We start from the raw sequence: 17,856 nt of genomic DNA on the forward strand, positions 1-17,856 counted from the left end.
AACTGAAGTATGTAGTACTTATGATTTTACAAGCACAGTATGCATAGCCTAGCATAGCCATAAAACCTAAATATACTTTGGTCTTTATGTGCATTGTACACAAACCAAAGTATAGGCTACAGTAATTTGGACTTCATGCACAGCATGCAAGAATTGCATATAAAAAATGTGTACTGTATGGTAAGCATACCCTAGTATGCATATAAAAATGAAGTATGTAGTACTTTGGACTTTACAAGCACAGTATTCATAGCGTAGCGTACACGTAAAACCTAAGTATATAGTACTCTGTGCATCACATGCACTGTACGTACTCCCTAGCTTATGTAAACTGAATTAAACCTTGGGCTTCAAGTGAGCCTAAACTTGCCCTAGCATAGCCATAAAACCTAAGTATACTTTGGTCTTTATGTGCATTGTACACAAACCAAAGTATACAGTAATTTGGACTTCATGCACACTGTAAGCATGCTAGAATTGAAATATTGCATATAAAAAATGTGTACTGTGTATGGTAACTATAGTATGCACATAAAAATTAAGTATGCAGTACTTTGGGCATCATGCACACTGTATGCATAACCTAGTCTATGACTAAAAACTGAAGTATACAGTACTTAGGGTTTAAGAGAAGCAAATTATGCTTTGGATTCCACCTGTTGGGTTTTAAATTTAATTTTAAATAAATAATAAATTTGAACGCACGTGTTTATCTTACACTGCAGCGTAACTGAATTGGCTTAGCATGGCGTCTGACTGACAGCTGCTGGGTTTATGCCGTGAACTCGGTTGCATTCGGCGCAGAGCGCGCGAGCATCAATTCGAGAACTGCGCAATTGTGTCAAGTTTGGAAAGAGAGCGAATGATCTGTCCCTGTGTCACGCCCACCGATTTCCGAAAACACGGATCGATCCGCAGCGAGGCCTCGCATCGTATCGCGTCGCGTCGCATCGCATCGCAGGGCGTCGTACATGATCTGCGCGAGCGCTCAGTGATGATGCGGTTATCTGTCGCCGGCTCGCGCTGAATCTGATCCCGTCGCGCGTTGAATTTGATGTTTGACCACTTTGCCCTTTTTCCTCGGAGGAGAGAAAGAGATGGGATCAGGTGCTGTGGATTCTTCCCAGTGGCTGTCAGTGAAGGAAGAGACTATTTTCCTTCACGATGGACTAATTCGGGTCACGGACCTGGCAGAGCTGCCCAGTGAAATCGGAGTGTCTGAACAAGCGGAATCCGAGCAGGAGGTGTGCGTTTATTATATCCTTTTCATATAGACTGCGATTAGCGATAGCATTAGACCTGAACTTCATTAGCTTAACACCAAACTTAACTCGGGACTCGGCCAAAACAGGCTTGTCAGATAGCAACATGCTAATAATAAAAGGCTGTTGTTGTTGTGGTGTTAAATCACATATCGTGTTTATGTTAGTTGATGTAAACATACTCTAAGCCCGTTATGAGCAGAATCAGAATAGTATTGCCACAAAAGCAGAATTTAACGGCAGATCGATATGCCTTGACGTTAACGAAGCTTATAAAGTCATGTTTAAGGTTGTTATTGTGAATGTATATGTCATATTTGTGTGTGTCTGTGGTGTTTGACGCGTTAGCATAGCACAGACAGGCTAGTTAGTGTTATTAGAGGAGCTGAATCTCTCGCCAGATATTGACCTGATTCATCTTACAATATAAACACATACGTTTAAGACAATATATGCAGTTTTGATGTAGAACGTCCAAATATGACAACTTATTGTTATAATAGTGACATTTACCTCGACAGGGTTTTCCCTACTATTACAGAAACCTAAACGCTTTAATACAAATGTTGTCCAAAGCACACAGTCATTTTCCTCCATAAGTGATTTATTAAAGTAATAAAATATGATAGTCTTCGTACAAGGGTCCCTCATCTTAATATTTAAAAGGACTCTAAATAGTTTCTTGCATAAAGACCTAATTTTTATAGTGAAAAATTCATTTAATATTATTTTGAAAATGTTTAGATTATTACTGATTGTAGTACTGTACTGTTTGATATTTATTTATTTATTTTAATTCTGTTAAACGATTAATCGCGTACTAAATAAGTTTTTGTTTGCATAATATATGTGTGTTCTGTGTATATTATGTATATAAATACACACACATATATGTATATATATTTGCAAATATTTACATGTTTATATTTATATAATTTCTATTAAAAATAAATAGATTTAATATATAAACATAGCATATTTTTCTCAAATATATGCATGCATGTGTGTGTGTTTATATACATAATAAATATACACAGCACACATATATTATGCAAACAAAATATTTTATTTTGGATGTGATTAATCGTTTGACAGCGCTAATTTATTTACTAAATTACCCATTTATGTTCTTATTTAGTTGAATCAAATATTTATTTATTTGAGTATTTTTATTATTTTATTTATTTAAAATTTTTTTACATTATTTGAACCTGGGCTCCGGTTTGAAAAGCGCTGCTCTGCCGTCTGGTGCACACTTTGGTTAATTAAGTGCACCATCTGGTATTTGAAGAGCACTTTCTAGGGCCTGTGCACCTCCTGGAATTGCTCTGTTTGTTCTTTTATGGAATTTTCAGTGAGTGCACACTTACTCACACTATGCATACTACAAAATAGCATAGTATAGTATGCAAACTGAGATGCATCTACTGTCAGGGCCCGTCCCAATACCACACTTGTGGGCATTGCACTTGTCTACGTACATGATGCATTTCCTCCAGTTTATATGCAGTATAATTACTCAGCGATATAATTGCGACAGAAGATATTGAAGTATATTTTTCCTCCCATCTCGTATCTATTGCCTGTAGGGGTCCCATTTTTTGAAATGGAAATGTCCTAGCCTTATGAGCTGTTGGACTGTTACGTTTATAAGTGCTGTCATTGGGTTCTGTTTATTATATTAAATATGTTTCAGCACGTTACATTCATTATGGCTTGAGTTAAGGTAGCCTATCTTCTGAATTAAACAGTTTATCATTCAGATCATTCTCTCTCCCTCTCTCTCTCTTTATGGGTGTTTGTGCATGCATTGTTTGGGGGGGGGACACCTAATTATGACGTGTCATGCATTCAAATCACTTTTTTTTTTAGTTTAGTTTTTTGTGGCACTAAATACTGTAGCAAGACTTCAAAACTACAGGCCATGCCCATCTGAGAAACATCTCCAGAAACCTCTTCTCCTCCTTTCCATCCATCTGATTGTTTTTCCTCTCGTTTGTTGCCATCTTGCTGTTGCTGTTTGTGCTTTTTTTATTGTTGTATTGGTTTGTGAATGGTTTTAATTTGTTTACTGATTTTCTCCTTGTTATATATTATTGTTTGTTGTGCAGCACTTTGGTCGAGCCTTGTTTCGTGCTCTAGAATTAAATGTGCTCTAGAAATAAAACTGAACTTGAAAAGGTAGCAACAGTGAATCTAATCTTCTTTCTGGCAAAAGTTCAGTTTAAGAGTGAACAAAGTGACATCAGTGAGTCTAAAGTTTGATGTATGAAAAATGCAAAGGGCATTAGAAAGGGCGCTTATATATTAAGTAATTTTACCATTTTCAGCATGGATGTCAAAACGCTACTGAATAAATGCAAATGGATCTTTCAGCATGGGGAGACGTTTTTGTTCAGTAACAGAATAAACTTCTGACTTTCAGTCATGTCCATCTTGAAATGAAGCAAGTTTTGTGTGCTTCTTTTAACTTAAGCCAGTGGAACCAGGCCTTGTTTGTCACGCACTGAGCAAATTACCTTAGAGTAATAGCCAGATTAATTGCGCATTTATATCAAATAATTATATCGAGTTGCCAGGAATGTTGTGAGCTGCAACCTGAAATTGGGCAAACTGTATAATGGAGAGGAATCAAAGGGAAACGCTCAGCTAGAAAGGAAATACCTACCTGCTTGAATTAAAGAAACAGTGTTGAGCAGGTAGAATAGATAAAACAGTATTTTTTAATACTTTTGATCATTTATTGATTGTATGACCCTTCAAATATGAATATATAACAAAAAAAATTAGTTTGACTTGTTCCATGGCAATGTATATATTGTGATATATGTTGTTATTGACCAATATTTGAAGAATATTGCATTGGGCTGGACACATTAATTCAATATCTATATCGCGATATAATGTTTTTCAGTAACGGTGATATGATTTTTCGATATACATTACCAGTGTTTCCCATGCATTGATTTATTTGTGGCGTTTGACTTCGTTGAATAAACATGAGCACTGCACGTTTGAAAATCAAAACGCGGCGCGGGTGTTTTATATGAATGCATCTCTGAAGGCAACTGACTGTCTTCAGAAAAGTTTCGATGGCATTTTAATTTTATCTGATAAAGTAGTGTTCATGAGCGGAGCTTGATTACAGCCGTTCCTGGGGAAACCGCTAGTTCTACCGCTCTCAGAGCGCCTCCTGCTGGCAGAGAATCAGTTTGCATTTTCAATAATAAGCCCGTCTCCAGCAATACGTTTTTGCTGTTGCTCAATTTTGTTTTCTGTTTTTCTGCAGCAACTCCGAGCGCTTCTCATATTCTTTAACCTGGATGAAGCACATTTGTTTCAATCTGTAAGAATAATCAGCCTACACTACCAGTTTTGAACAGTAAGATTTTTAATGTTTTTTTAAGAATTATCTTCTGCTCACCAAGCCTTCATTTATTTGCTCCAAAATAAAAAGCAGTAATATTGTGAAATATTTTTACTATTTAAAACAACTGTTTTCTATTTGTGTATATTTTAAAATGTAATTTATTTCTGTATTTTCAGCATCTTTACTCCAGTCTTCAGTGTCACATGATCCTTCAGAAATCATACTAATATGCTGATTTGCTGCTCAAGAAACATTTTTTTTTATTATTATTATTATTATCAATTGTTAAAACAGTTGAGTATATTTTTTCAGGATTGTTTGATGAATATAAAGATCCAAAGATGTATCTGAAATAAAAAGCTTTTGTAAAATTATATTATTATGCTTTAAATTGATCAAAATGATAAAGACATTTATACTGTTACAAAAGATTTCTATAAATGCTGTTTTTTTCCTATTCATCAAAGAAACTTGAAAAAAATCTACTTGGCTGTTTTAAACAACACTAATAATAGGTTTTTGAGCAGAAAATCCGAATATTAGAAGGATTTCTGAAGGATCATGTGACTGGAGTAATGATGCTAAAAATTCAGCTTTGAAATCACCGGAATAAATTATATTTTAAAATATATTCAAATAGAAAACATTTATTTTAAATAGAAAACATATTCTTAAAATTTACTGTTTTTTTCTGTACTTTTGATCAAATAAATACAGGCTTGGTGAGCAGAAGAGAATTCTTTAAAACAACTTACTGTTCAAAAACATTTGACTGGTAGTGTGTGTTATAGTTTGAAGTTAAAGATATTAATATTAATAAGGTCTGAGAGTCTTGTTTATTTGGCAGTGATTTCACATTTCTTGTTCGTATGTAGGCTAAATACAAATAAAAGTATGCACAATGAATATATATATATATATATATATATATATATATATATATATATATATATATATATATATATATATATATATATGAAATATACATTTTATACTATTAGTGTTTTTTTTTTTTTACTAATATGTCTAAAATAACAATTAATTAGTAAACAACATGAATAATTCTACTAATAATTTTGTGGATACGTATGTTCCCATTATAGTTTTTAAAGGGTTGTACATACTTAATCTTTTTTTTTTTTTTTAATTTTCACTTGAATTGTTAGATACAATCCCTGAATTTGACAGCGTTGAAGCAAGTAGCTAATTTTAAATTAACCTGATGAGGGTCAAAAATATGCTTCAGATTTTTTTTTCTGTGCTCTTGCAGATCTTGTCATTTGAGACCAAGAACCCAGTAGAGCTCGCCGAGCGCCTGCGAGCCGTCTGCGGAAACCAGAGTAACGCTTACACCAGACTTTTGGAGTACCGTCTCAATGCTCTGCGTGGACTGTGGGGGGCGCAGCGACAGCTGGCCCTGGAGGAGCAGCAGGAGCATGACGGGGTCGTCCCAGGGAGCGCCGGAGGGTCTGACGACGAGATGCTGGCCCTGCTTAAGCGACAAGGCTTCCTGCAACCTCAACATCACCACCATCCTCACCACCCTCCGATGCCCGCCGGCACCGATCAGGCGCCATTTACCTCACGCGTCGCCCTCCTGTTGGTCTTTCCACTACTGCAGTCGCAAACTCGGCACGACCCTGCGCTCTGCGGCGTCACCGCTGAGGTCCTGCTCGCGTGTCTGCGTGACTGCCAGCCCCTCAGCCTGGGCAAGGAGCCTGCAGACTGCCTTAATGGCCTGGAGAGGTTGCTTTGCTCCTGGTTGGAGGAGAAGAGTGAGCTGGAGGGTACGGCACAGGCAAGACCACTGCTCACCCAGCAGCAGAGGCAGAACGCAGCAGCTGCTCTAGTGGCTCTATCATGTGCAAGGTGAGCGCAGTACCTGTCGCAATAATCAATATATCGACTTTTCGCACAATATATTTACATGACCTCAATCATTTTTGTTGACACAATATATTGCCCATTATATTTACATAAAAATTAATGTCACCATGTTTTTTTGCATTGATTAGCTGCTTCAGGTGTGTTTAATTAGGGTTGTGCAACGCATGCAAACGATACATTTTTGTGACCACATAGCACAGAAACGTCACATGAGTGTGTAACCGTGATAGAGACGATAATCGAAAATCTCTACCGGTATATCGCCCACCCCTAAATCACATTTATTTAATAAATCAACACTTAAAACTGAGTTGTTCGAAGTTATATTGCACATAAGGCAGTTTTTGTGTCAACTTTTTCATAACAGAATTATGTTTCTACTCCAATTTATTGTTGAAATATGAAGATTTAAACAGTAAAACCTGTTTGCATGACAGATTTATTCAAGCATGCATTACATGATGAAGTCAACAGGTTGAGTAAAAACATAATTAATATGTAATTAGGGTTGTGCAATATTTCCGGAAAATTCCCCAAATTCCCCACTCTAGAATGTTCCAGAAATGTTCCACACCCTTGCGTCCCTATAAGTGCTTCTCTCTAGGGTTTTTTTATTTTTATTCATAGCTGATTAACAGGTTTATGAACATCGATTGTCTTTCCTGAGGTAAATGTGATGAGTGATTATATGAGACATGATAATGATCAAATTAACATAATTTGAAAGCTGAGACTTTATTTCATATTAAAAGTTGCAAAGCACAATTTTCAAAATGAACATTAGGAATTATGATGATATCTGTTAGTTAGTTAGTTAAAATGTTTATCTCTCAGTATGGTTACCCCGGTTGTTAAGTATGGTACTCTCTATGCATTTTTGGCCCTTTTATCCAGTCAATTATAAATGGTAAGCTGAGACACACAGCACTTTACTAAAGTACTAAAGTACTCCGTGCCTCTCCTTCAAACACTTTTGATCTGATATGTCTAGGAAGGAGTCTCTGTTGATTTCATCGCTATACATGCATCACTATATACTGATATAAAGGAAAAACTCTGTTGTTGTCTGTGTTTGCAGGGGTTCCCTCAAGACGTTCATTCACACGGTCCACCTGCTGCAGAAACAGACAGACCTGGGTCAGCTTCCAGTGGCTGATGTTCTCTACAGGTGAGCTATTACTGTCTGTGAACACATTAAACTGCTTCTGTTATCTGTTAACTCTTATGAATGGTGCAGAATAACAGGCTGGGAATTATTAACCAGTCTTAAAACTGTAACTTTACTAGTCGTCGTTGTATTTTATGAAGGTTTTACTGGCTGTTTTTTCTTGAGCTTTATTGACATGATTTTTCAGAATGGCAAACAGAAATTAAACTGCTTTGGTCATGTGACTGTTTAAAAGTTGAGAGTAATTATGATTTTTTTAAAATGTTTTTGAAAAAAAATCTCTTCTGCTCTCCAAGGCTGCATTTATGTGATCAAAAGTTAGTAAAAACAGTAACGTTGTGAGCTAATAATACAATTTAGTATTACAGTTTTCTATGTGAATGTATTGTAAAATGTAATTTATTTCTGTGGATCAAAGCTGTATTTTCAGCATCATTACTCCAGTCTTCAGTGTCACATGATCTTCAGAAATCATTCTAATATGCTGATTTGCTTCTCAAGATTGCGTAATATCCTCTCACCTGCAGACTGCTGCTTCTTGAGGGAGGTCCAGGCTCACCGTCCTGTTTGTTAGGGGGTAAACACAGTGTTTCGTGGGGCTTTGAGGACATGCTGCCCACACCAGAGAGCAGCGCCGCTGGAGCAGAGAGTAAAGGTGAGCCACACAGCTGACACAAAAACAACTATTCAACACATTTACCACAGGAGAAACTCTTTTATTCCATTTCAGAAAGGCCTTATGATTTCCACGATGCAGAAAACATGCACAGAATCGCGGAAACCAGTCATGAAAATGGAATTTACAGTATAACATGGGATGTCATGGATTTTGACAAATTTTGGATGAATAAATCAAAAGTAGGGCTGTATACTTAAACCGCAATATGGACTAGTACCTGTGAATAATAAACGGTAAACAGACTGTGCAAATATGAAGCTATTTAAATGTAGTCTGCATGTTCTTTGTGTTTCTGTGTGGTCTTCATGACAACCCTTCAAAATAAAATCTGGTTTAACTTAAAGACATTTTAACAGAAATATGTAACTACAGTAAAATGAACTTCTCAAATAATAATAATAATAGTAATAAACATAATTAAATTTTTTTGAAGGAATATCATGCAAAATATGTTTTACTTTTAACAGTAAACCTGTTGTGCAGCACTATGTTTGCCAAAAAATAAAAGGAATTGTTACTTTTTCATTTGATTACATAACTTTTTTTGATAATGAAGTTGTATTAAATCATAACTCCTGGAAAATTAAGAGAGACAACACAGAATTTGCTGAAAAAAACAACAACAACAACATTTTCTATTCAATTGATTAGACAGGTTTTGGATTATTAAAATTGAACTAAACCATTAAAGTAAAATTTAATACAAACAAAAAGACAAAAAAAGGTATTTGTGAAAAATAAAGCTGAATTAAATTTGAAATATGGCCATAAAAATGTACTTTTGGTTTAACTTTTAAGAAATTGTTGTTAAATTGTAAGCTTAATGATTTAAATTACTTATATATGCTTTTTTTTATTACTATTCAATTTACCATTAAAAATGGAATCCAGAAAATATATTTTTTTTTTCTCTCTCAAGAAAAATGGAAACCGACTGGAATTTGGGGAAAAAATGGATTTCATAGGGCCCTAAGCATGCCAGCACAATCCCTGCTCCTATTTTGCTGTTGACTATAAGTAATGTTTCCCTCTGAAAGTGAATTTCCGGTGCGTCTCCCAGCGCTGCTGTCTTTTGCCTCCTCAGACACTCTCTGTCATCTTTCTCTCTCTGTTTGCCCGTTTCAGACACAGACCTGGGCCGCAGCCTGGCTACAGATGGGTTCTATCTCTACACGACAAACTCTTTTGGGAAGTGCTTAAGCAAGCTGGGCTCGGGGCAGCATGGGACGCTGAGGTAACTCTACAACACAACCACCACTTCACCTCCTGCCCTGCTCTCCTGTTTGTGCCAGTAACCTCCAGGCCACTATTGTGCTCTTTCTACAGCTCCTGCTTTGTTCTGCTGTCTTTCTCATTTCTGCTCTGTGAGCAACTATATTTGTTAGATGTTTGGACCCTGTGAAATTCTGCTGTCAGTGAACGTCAGTGTGTCTTTCCTCTCTTAAATGTCAACTTCTCACACTTCCTCAGTCTTATGGGTGAATCTCATAAAGAAATGGCTTGAACATGTTTCAACTAAAATGTTAAAAATAAGAAATCATTTTGCCTAAATGAAAATTTCAACATAATAGAGGAGACCGGGATGTGTGTAACAGTTTAACCACTTAGAAATCCTGCTGAAGTCACAGTGGATGTTGTTAGTTTCTGTGTACAAATATAATTTATTTCAGGACAAAAACTATTGTAAAGTATCTGAATTCTAATTAGTTTTTTGATTAGGTTAATTCATTTTAAATGGCAGCTTGTGTACCATCTGAATGAACACATTCTCTTGTATAAGTTGATATATAGCATTTATATAAGTTGATGCATAACATTTACTGTCTGAAACCCATACAACTCTATTAAGACTTTTCCAGAGAAACCAGTTAATTTGGATTTCGTGCATGACCAGGATTTTGCAAATATAATGGACTATATGAATAGTGTTATTTTAGTATTATTTGTATACTATTATAGTATTTATAAACATTTTGAACTAGGTCTTTATATTTTCAGCTGTCATTTTATTTTAAGTTTTAATCATTTTGATATGTGCTTTTGTCATTTTTATTAGTTTTTAAATGTCCGTTTAGATTTTTTTCAGTTTACTTAACTTTGTTTTTATCTAAATCTATATTTTTTTATTTCAGTTAATGGGAACTATTTTTAATAGTTTAGTTATCAATAACGGTACTGGATAGGAAGTAATTATCAGAATTTAGAAATGTATGCAAACACACTCTCACACACTCACACACGCACACTCACACTCACACTCACACTCACACTCACACACACACACAAACACTGTGTTATTTATGGCAGGGTAGGTGATTTGGTTCAAAGACATTTTTTATGCTGGTTGAAGTCTTTTCACATCCCAATAACAATCACTAAGTGAAGTGGTCTAAATGTACTATTGCTAGGTTCTCTGAAATCACCTACCCTAACTTTAACCAATATTTTATGTACCTAAAACTTTGTCCTCTGCGCTTCCTCCCAGGGGTTTTGTGTACTGTCGGAATGAGGAGCTGGAGGCGGGGTGGGTGGCACACAGCAGTGGCTTTTTGCTCCACCGTCCAGCCTCTTTTGACACCAAACCTCATCAGCTATGCCAGGTCATCGACCCCTTCACACTGCAGGTACGACCCATGCATCTCAAACCATCACTCTTCACATTGCACTTTCAAATTGACATTGCAAGTATGTATTTGGATATTTCTACTCGTATCATTTTTAATGTGTTAAAGTGTATTATTTCTAAGTATGCTTGAAAATAAAACCTTTGCATGATTTGTGGACATGCTTGTTGAGTTGTTACTGATGCAATGTGCACTTTGGATAACATCTCACTTTTAGTTGATGTTTCAGCATATGTTGGTAGAAAAATGGATGCTGAATGTCAACTTTTTAGGTTTTTTTTTATGCATTACACTTTGTCTACTATGGTTGTCACGATAACATAAAGGGACAGTTACCCTGTCATCATTTACTCTCCCTCACTCTCCAAACCTGTGTGAATTAGTTTCATCTGTGTGCAGCATCTTATGGGACAAAAAAAAAGAGACATTTTTAATGAGTTCTTTGTTTGTGGAAGCTTCTAGTTCCCTGTTTCTCTCTGTTGAAGGTTTCCCAAGTAGTAGCGATGCCGCTTCATCATTTCCCAGTGGGCAGCAGCTTGACCAGCCTGCGTCTGTGTTCTGATGGTACCTACCTCTACTGGGTTTGGTCACCTGTCAGCATCAACGAGAAAACCCAGAAAGGCCACTCAGTCTTCATGGATGTCTTCAGGCTAACGGTATGAGACTTTGCTATTATCAGACTTGCTAATTTCGTTGTTCTTTGTGCAGTTTTGTAGTTGCATTTTGCATTAGTTTTTTGTTGCATGCAATGACTGGCAACCCTTGTGAAAATGAAGCACACTTTAGCATACTTATGCAAAGCAATATACTTAAGTGTGAACTGAATGTAATGTTTTCTGACACTTAAGTGCATATTATTTGCTATTAATTTAAAAAATATTATACTTTGAATTTATATTTAATGTAATCAGCTGAGTGTGCTTTTTGACCCACTTAAGCATCTTTACATGTGATTTCAAAATTACTTCTATTGTCTTTGAAATATTGTTAAAGTACTGCTGAACGTACGGACAAGCATTTATGCTAAACCAAAATTGACTTTAATGTAATTTCTATTGAAACTTGTATGCCATGTATTTAAATACATTTTTAATTCTTAATTTTAATAATGAAGCTGCAATTGAGTACATATATTATTTCTAAATGCAATATCGAATAACAAACTGCAGTTAAAATTATAATCAAGTACTTTAGATGTGCTTTAGCATGTTAGTCAACACATCAAAATAAGTACTTTAAAGCAAAACTTTTGATTTGACATTATTACAAAGGTCACTTTTTAAAAGTGTAGTTAAGTGTGTTCAGAAACAGTCATGAAAGTGTCTCTCTTTAAGTCACTTAACTGGGCTTTAATTTTATTAGCATTATATTATCTGCAAGTCCAGTTTTTAAAAATATCTTATTTAAAATTTGAAGTACACTACAAGTGCACTTCTTTTCACAAGGGAATTATCATAAATGTAGCAAGTAAATAAGTGTTCAATGAACCCTCACTTCACGAGCTCCCAATATCTGTTTTGTTTTTTGCAGACGGAGTCGGGTCTATGTGTGGCCAGTCCTATACAGGATCGGGTAATCCTGTCACGAAAGGATGGCGAGTCATCGAAGTGTTTGAATGAGCTGCTCCTGAGCCGTATGTCCCGCTTTCGTGCCTCGCACTCGTCCACGCTGGCTGCTCTCACCGGCTCCGCCATCAGCAACCCCGTCAAAGAGGAGCAGTCGGGTAATGCTGCTGTATGTTGTTTGTGCCTCGGCTGTTCCCAAGCACCAGCTTCTTTGGCTTAGTTGCTACAATAATGGGAGCCATTGTGAAAATTATATTTTTTCAAAAACTGTACTAACCTGTAATATAATGTTAATGAAATAAAAGGACACTTAAGTGGCTTTCCTGTCGCTCAAATAGTAGAGCTAGCAACGCCAAGGTCATGGGTTCGATTCCCAGGGAAAGCAAGAGCTGATCAAATGTAAAAACTGTAACTTGAATTCAATGTAAGTCGCTTTGGATAAAAGCGTCTGCCAAATGCATAAATGTAAATGTAAGTGACTTAAAGAGACACTTTCATGACTGTTTCTGAACACACTTAAGTACACTTTTAAAAAGTGACCTTTGTAGTAATGTCAAATTAAACCTATTACTTTAAAGTACATTTTAAAATGAGGTTTTAATAATCATTTTGATGTGTTGACTAACATACTAAAGCACTTGTAAAGTACTTGATTATAATTTAAACTGTAGTGTGTTATTTGCTATTACATTTGAAGGTAATATATTTTAAGTCAACTTAATTGCAACTTCATCATTACAAATGTGTGATTACAAATATATTTAAATACACAACATTAGGGATGTAACGATTAACCGCGAGCCGGTTGAAAATCGATTCAAATATGTGACGATTCAAATCGGTTCAGATGCTAAACAAATCGTAATTCAATTAGGATTAAGAGTTTATATGAATGTATGTCTGAGGGGAACTTGCTGTCTTTAGAAAAGTTTAGATGGTATTTTTTCTTTTCATCTTGCCTCTGTACAAAGCATATTAAAGTTCATAAGAAACCAAGGAACGCTTAAAGCGCCACCTGCTGGCAGAGACTGAATCTGCGTCTCATTCAGCTCGTCTGCTGTTTCATTTCCTGCAGATATTTTTTATGTATACAGTAGTTTCACAAAACTGAAGTCAGACCATTCTGTTTTTGCTTCAAATTTGGAAATTATACAAATCTAATTTAGATTATAAACTGCTCATGTTGCATGTATGCAGCATCTTTGTTTGGATGATGCTTAAAATGCAGTGGTTGCCTCTAATTTTCAATGGAAAGAGCACAGACAATGACTTAATTTGTTTATATGAAGAGATTTCTTTTATTTGTGTTACTTAGTTGATTTGGAGCTTGTTTTAAAATTTCAATTTAGTTTTGTTATTTACATTTACATTTTGTTATTTAGCAGAGGCTTATATCCAAAGCGACTTACAAACGAGGAGAATAGAAGCAATCAAAACCAAGAAAAGAGCAATAATTTGCAAGTGCTATATTAGTATATATTATAGTGTTATATTTCAATTTCACAAAAAATGTGCTGCTTTTTGTCCAAGCAATTTTGTCTTTTTTTTTTTTTTTTGTCCTGCACCAATTTGGGGTTTTGGATGTATACACCAACTTTTTTTTTTTTTTTTTTTTTTTAGTATCATTGAGATGCTGTTATAGTTTGTTTTATCAGTAGTTTTTAGTTTTGGTTATTTCAGTACATCAGGTTAATGAGAAATGTTTCCTTGGCAGCTATCTGGAATAAAGTAAGTTTAAGTTTTCTTTTTTAAATAAGTTATTTTAACATTTAAAATGCATGTTTTATTTTCAGTTTCATTTTATTTCAAGTAACATTTTTGTTATGGTTTTAGTTTTAGTTAATTCTAATAACTGTAGCAAATGGGAAAAATAGACAAAACAGCCACAACTCCAAATTCACATCTGTGCTGTGCTGTGCTGTAATTCTTCACTGTAGTTTCATTGCAATGTTGATCGTGGTCTCTTGTTTTTTCTGTCGTCCCAGTAGTCAACACAAGCTGTGGTCTGTCTATAAAAACACTGAGGAAGACACCGATGTATGTATGTGGGACGTATCTGGTGATGCTGGCACCTGTTCCAGGTGTAGCTGGGAGCTCGGCAACACGGTCGCTGTTCGGTGGCTCCAGTGGCCTTTCTTCCCTCAAGAGTAAGATCTTTATACCCTAAACAAACATTTAACGTGTTATTTTATCATCATTTCATACTGAACTCTGTCATGGATAGTGTCGGAATGGTGATTAACCATTTAACGTTATCCATTCTTAACATCACAGTTACTTAATCAAATATTTAACAATTAAGTGAAAAATAAATATACTAAATACATTTGTTTTATGCAAAGTATACTGCACATATATATTTACATATTTAAGCATTTAATAAAAATGCATGCAGTTTGGGATACTAAACCGGTAAACTTAAAGCCTACTAAATTGGAACAACTAATTTGGTACTTAATGCACTTTAATTGTGTGAAGGTAGTGCTGAAATCCAACTAAAGATATACTGAAGTATATTTGATTGTGCTATAGTGGAAGTATACTTCAAGTGCACTTTAAATATTTTCCATTTAAAGACCAATATTATTCAAAAATCATACAATCCTCATCGATAGTGACATTAAAACACAATTTTATAGTCGTGCATTGTGCACAAGTTGCACTCCAAATGAAGTTTATCAGTAAGTCTCGAGCAATATGTCAGAAAATATTTAGTATGAAATAATTGTATTTAAAAAAAATATTGCTTTTTTTTACTACGGTTAGTTCAGCCAAAAATGAAAACAATCATTTATTCACCCTCGTGTTCTTCCAAACCTAGTGATCTTTAATAAATCCAGGGATGATTTACTTTGGAGCTTTTATTAAACATTCTCAACCTCTTGTTAACATTTGTGTGTTCTTTCCTAGTCTTGGCGTCTAGTTTGGTGTTTAACCTGGCTGACGGTCAGTTTAGCAGTCGTGCTGATCTGGTAGATGCTCCTGGAAGTTCTCTGGGTCGCGGGGCTCAGGTTGCAGGACTGGGTAAGAATCAGACATTTTGAGGTGGAGCAGACACAAACACTTAAAGGAATCATGGTGATCATGTGCTTCTTTTAATGACAGCAGTCGATATTACAACTGAACTAGGGCTGTGCGATATGACGATATATATCGGATGGATGAAATAAAAAGTCGATCGTTTCATATTATGTTCTATCGTTTATTTCGTGGTGTCGCAAAATACATTGTTTACGGTAATACTTTTTCATCATTTGGATGACTGCGATCTTTACACACCACCACGGGGCGTGAAGGGGAGACAGAACCAGGTGGAGAATGACCAGAACAAAACGAGGAGCTCGTTCCTGACTACATCTATAGCATGGGCACGGGTTTTTAAGCACTGTATTTTTAAAACAGCCGTTGAAACACAAACAACAGAGCTATATGTGTGCGCCGTCTCTGTTTCTGTGTGAGAGGACCGCGCATTTATTTATTTTTGCCGCTTTATTGGCTTTGAACGATTACATAAACACACTTATATGCGTCAGAATCCCCGTCTTTGCAAGTATCCTCATAAACAAAATGATTTAGGTCTTAAGAGAGAGTAAACAGCTGAAAGAGAAAACGCATGTAAAAGTATATTGGATCTGGACTTTGGTCTTAAAAGGGAAGCTGTCCAATATTCGTAATTATATCATAGATAGATATAATTAACACAGTGAAGACTAATTAATTTACACAATTTATGTAGCGTTTATTTATTGTAGTTTTTTGTCCTATTGCTTGCAATTAGTTTCTTATCCTTATTTCATCACTGACTGTTTATTTATCTTCAGTGAGCTCGAGTTGTTGTTTTTTTGTCTCTTTTTAGGCTTGTATTAGTTTGATATTGACATTGGTGACAAGGATTGTGGAAATTCTATGGTATCAAAGATTTTAATATCATAACCTTTTATGTGCTATACCGTATATCGTTATCGTGATATAAAATTAGTCATATCGTGATACATTGGTCATATCTCCCACCTCTAATTTGAAGTGCTCATTGAATTAAACAGCAGAACATTTATTTTTATGACAATTATCCACAAAGTGTGTAGCTTTAAAAAACTGGTTTCAATTTTCATTTTTCAAGTTTCCCTATCATTTTGAAGTGTTATACGAGTACTGACGTTGTGTTTTTATGATGGCTGTTTCAGGGGCCTGTTATGATGCACGTAACAATTTAATCTGGACGTGCTCCAGCGACTACATGGACCAGTGGTGTAATCCTGGGAATCAGGCCTTCCATCATGTGTGCCAGCGACTGGGCGTCAGTCACGTCATCAGTCAGCCTAAAGGTACTGAAACTATGCCCATGTAAACAGGAAGTACAAAACAGTTAGCTTGAATTGATTTTTGTATGGTGTACGATTCCAACAAATCATATATCATTTTGAAGGACTTTTAATGGAGAGTGTGAAAATAAAAAATAACTCCTATTTGAACATTTGCTCATTGTAACTCGTTTTGCCAGCACAGGTCACAAATGCAATCAGCTGAACTTTCGCATGTTTTTGACACTTAAGTAGGACTTAAGAGCATCTTTATATGAAATTTCATGATGACTTCTGTTGCTGAGTGTACTGACAGGCATTTTTGATTAACTAAAAATATGTATATGTTGGATGGCACCTATTGTTTTTGTTGGCGTTATTATTCTTCTTCTTCTGCTCTTGAGTCTATGGCAGCCCATAGAACCGCTTGCGGGAAAGTTGTGAAATTTGGCACACTGACAGAGAATAGTGTCAATAGTAACCATAGCAAATTTGGAGTCTCTAGCTCAAACTCTCTAGCGCCACCACTTGTCCAAATTTTCACTCATGTTTATGTTAATAACCGTAAGCCATAAAATGACAATTATTTTTCCTCTGAATCCTTGGCTCAAGCCAAGTCGAATAAAGTCAAAAATCGCAAGGTTTAGTTGTTTTGCTGTTTTTAATTGTTCGCAAAACCTACTTTTTCGAATTTGTCCGATTCTCACCAAAATTGGCTCAGATCATCTTCAGACAATGCTGGCAAAATGTTATGGAATTCAAGTTGATTCACTGAGCCGTTCTCAAATAATGAGCAAACAAATTCTATAAAAAGCACGCAAAAATAGATCTGAGGCTATATCTCCGCAAGGGTTTGGCGTATTGAGACCAAACTTGGTGTGTGTTATAACAAGCATGACCTGCAGTGTTTCGGCGCAGTGCCACCTAGTGGTCAGGAGATACGAAAACTTGCTATTTTTGCCTTATAACTTCTCAGTGGTTTAACCAAAAATCACGAAAC

At 35.7% G+C, this 17,856-nt stretch overlaps 1 protein-coding gene across 1 annotated transcript in view; it reads left to right on the top strand.

Annotated features, from left to right (window-relative positions):
• Positions 1 to 982: 982 nt before the first annotated feature.
• The window catches only part of hectd4 (HECT domain E3 ubiquitin protein ligase 4), a gene marked incomplete at its 3' end in the record, with an annotated part of 79,719 nt that continues 62,845 nt past the window's right edge, over positions 983 to 17,856 (top strand). The window contains exons 1-11 of the mRNA XM_079436454.1: positions 983 to 1,244; positions 5,903 to 6,501; positions 7,598 to 7,687; positions 8,215 to 8,342; positions 9,492 to 9,600; positions 10,852 to 10,990; positions 11,476 to 11,646; positions 12,521 to 12,713; positions 14,541 to 14,702; positions 15,466 to 15,579; positions 16,740 to 16,880. Coding sequence (XP_079292580.1) covers positions 1,098 to 1,244; positions 5,903 to 6,501; positions 7,598 to 7,687; positions 8,215 to 8,342; positions 9,492 to 9,600; positions 10,852 to 10,990; positions 11,476 to 11,646; positions 12,521 to 12,713; positions 14,541 to 14,702; positions 15,466 to 15,579; positions 16,740 to 16,880 — 1,993 coding nt within the window. The 5' untranslated portion in view covers positions 983 to 1,097. The remainder of the gene's footprint in view (positions 1,245 to 5,902; positions 6,502 to 7,597; positions 7,688 to 8,214; positions 8,343 to 9,491; positions 9,601 to 10,851; positions 10,991 to 11,475; positions 11,647 to 12,520; positions 12,714 to 14,540; positions 14,703 to 15,465; positions 15,580 to 16,739; positions 16,881 to 17,856) is intronic.

The sequence above is a fragment of the Barbus barbus genome, assembly GCF_936440315.1.
Source record: "Barbus barbus genome assembly, chromosome: 2".
Classification (NCBI taxonomy): domain Eukaryota; kingdom Metazoa; phylum Chordata; class Actinopteri; order Cypriniformes; family Cyprinidae; genus Barbus; species Barbus barbus.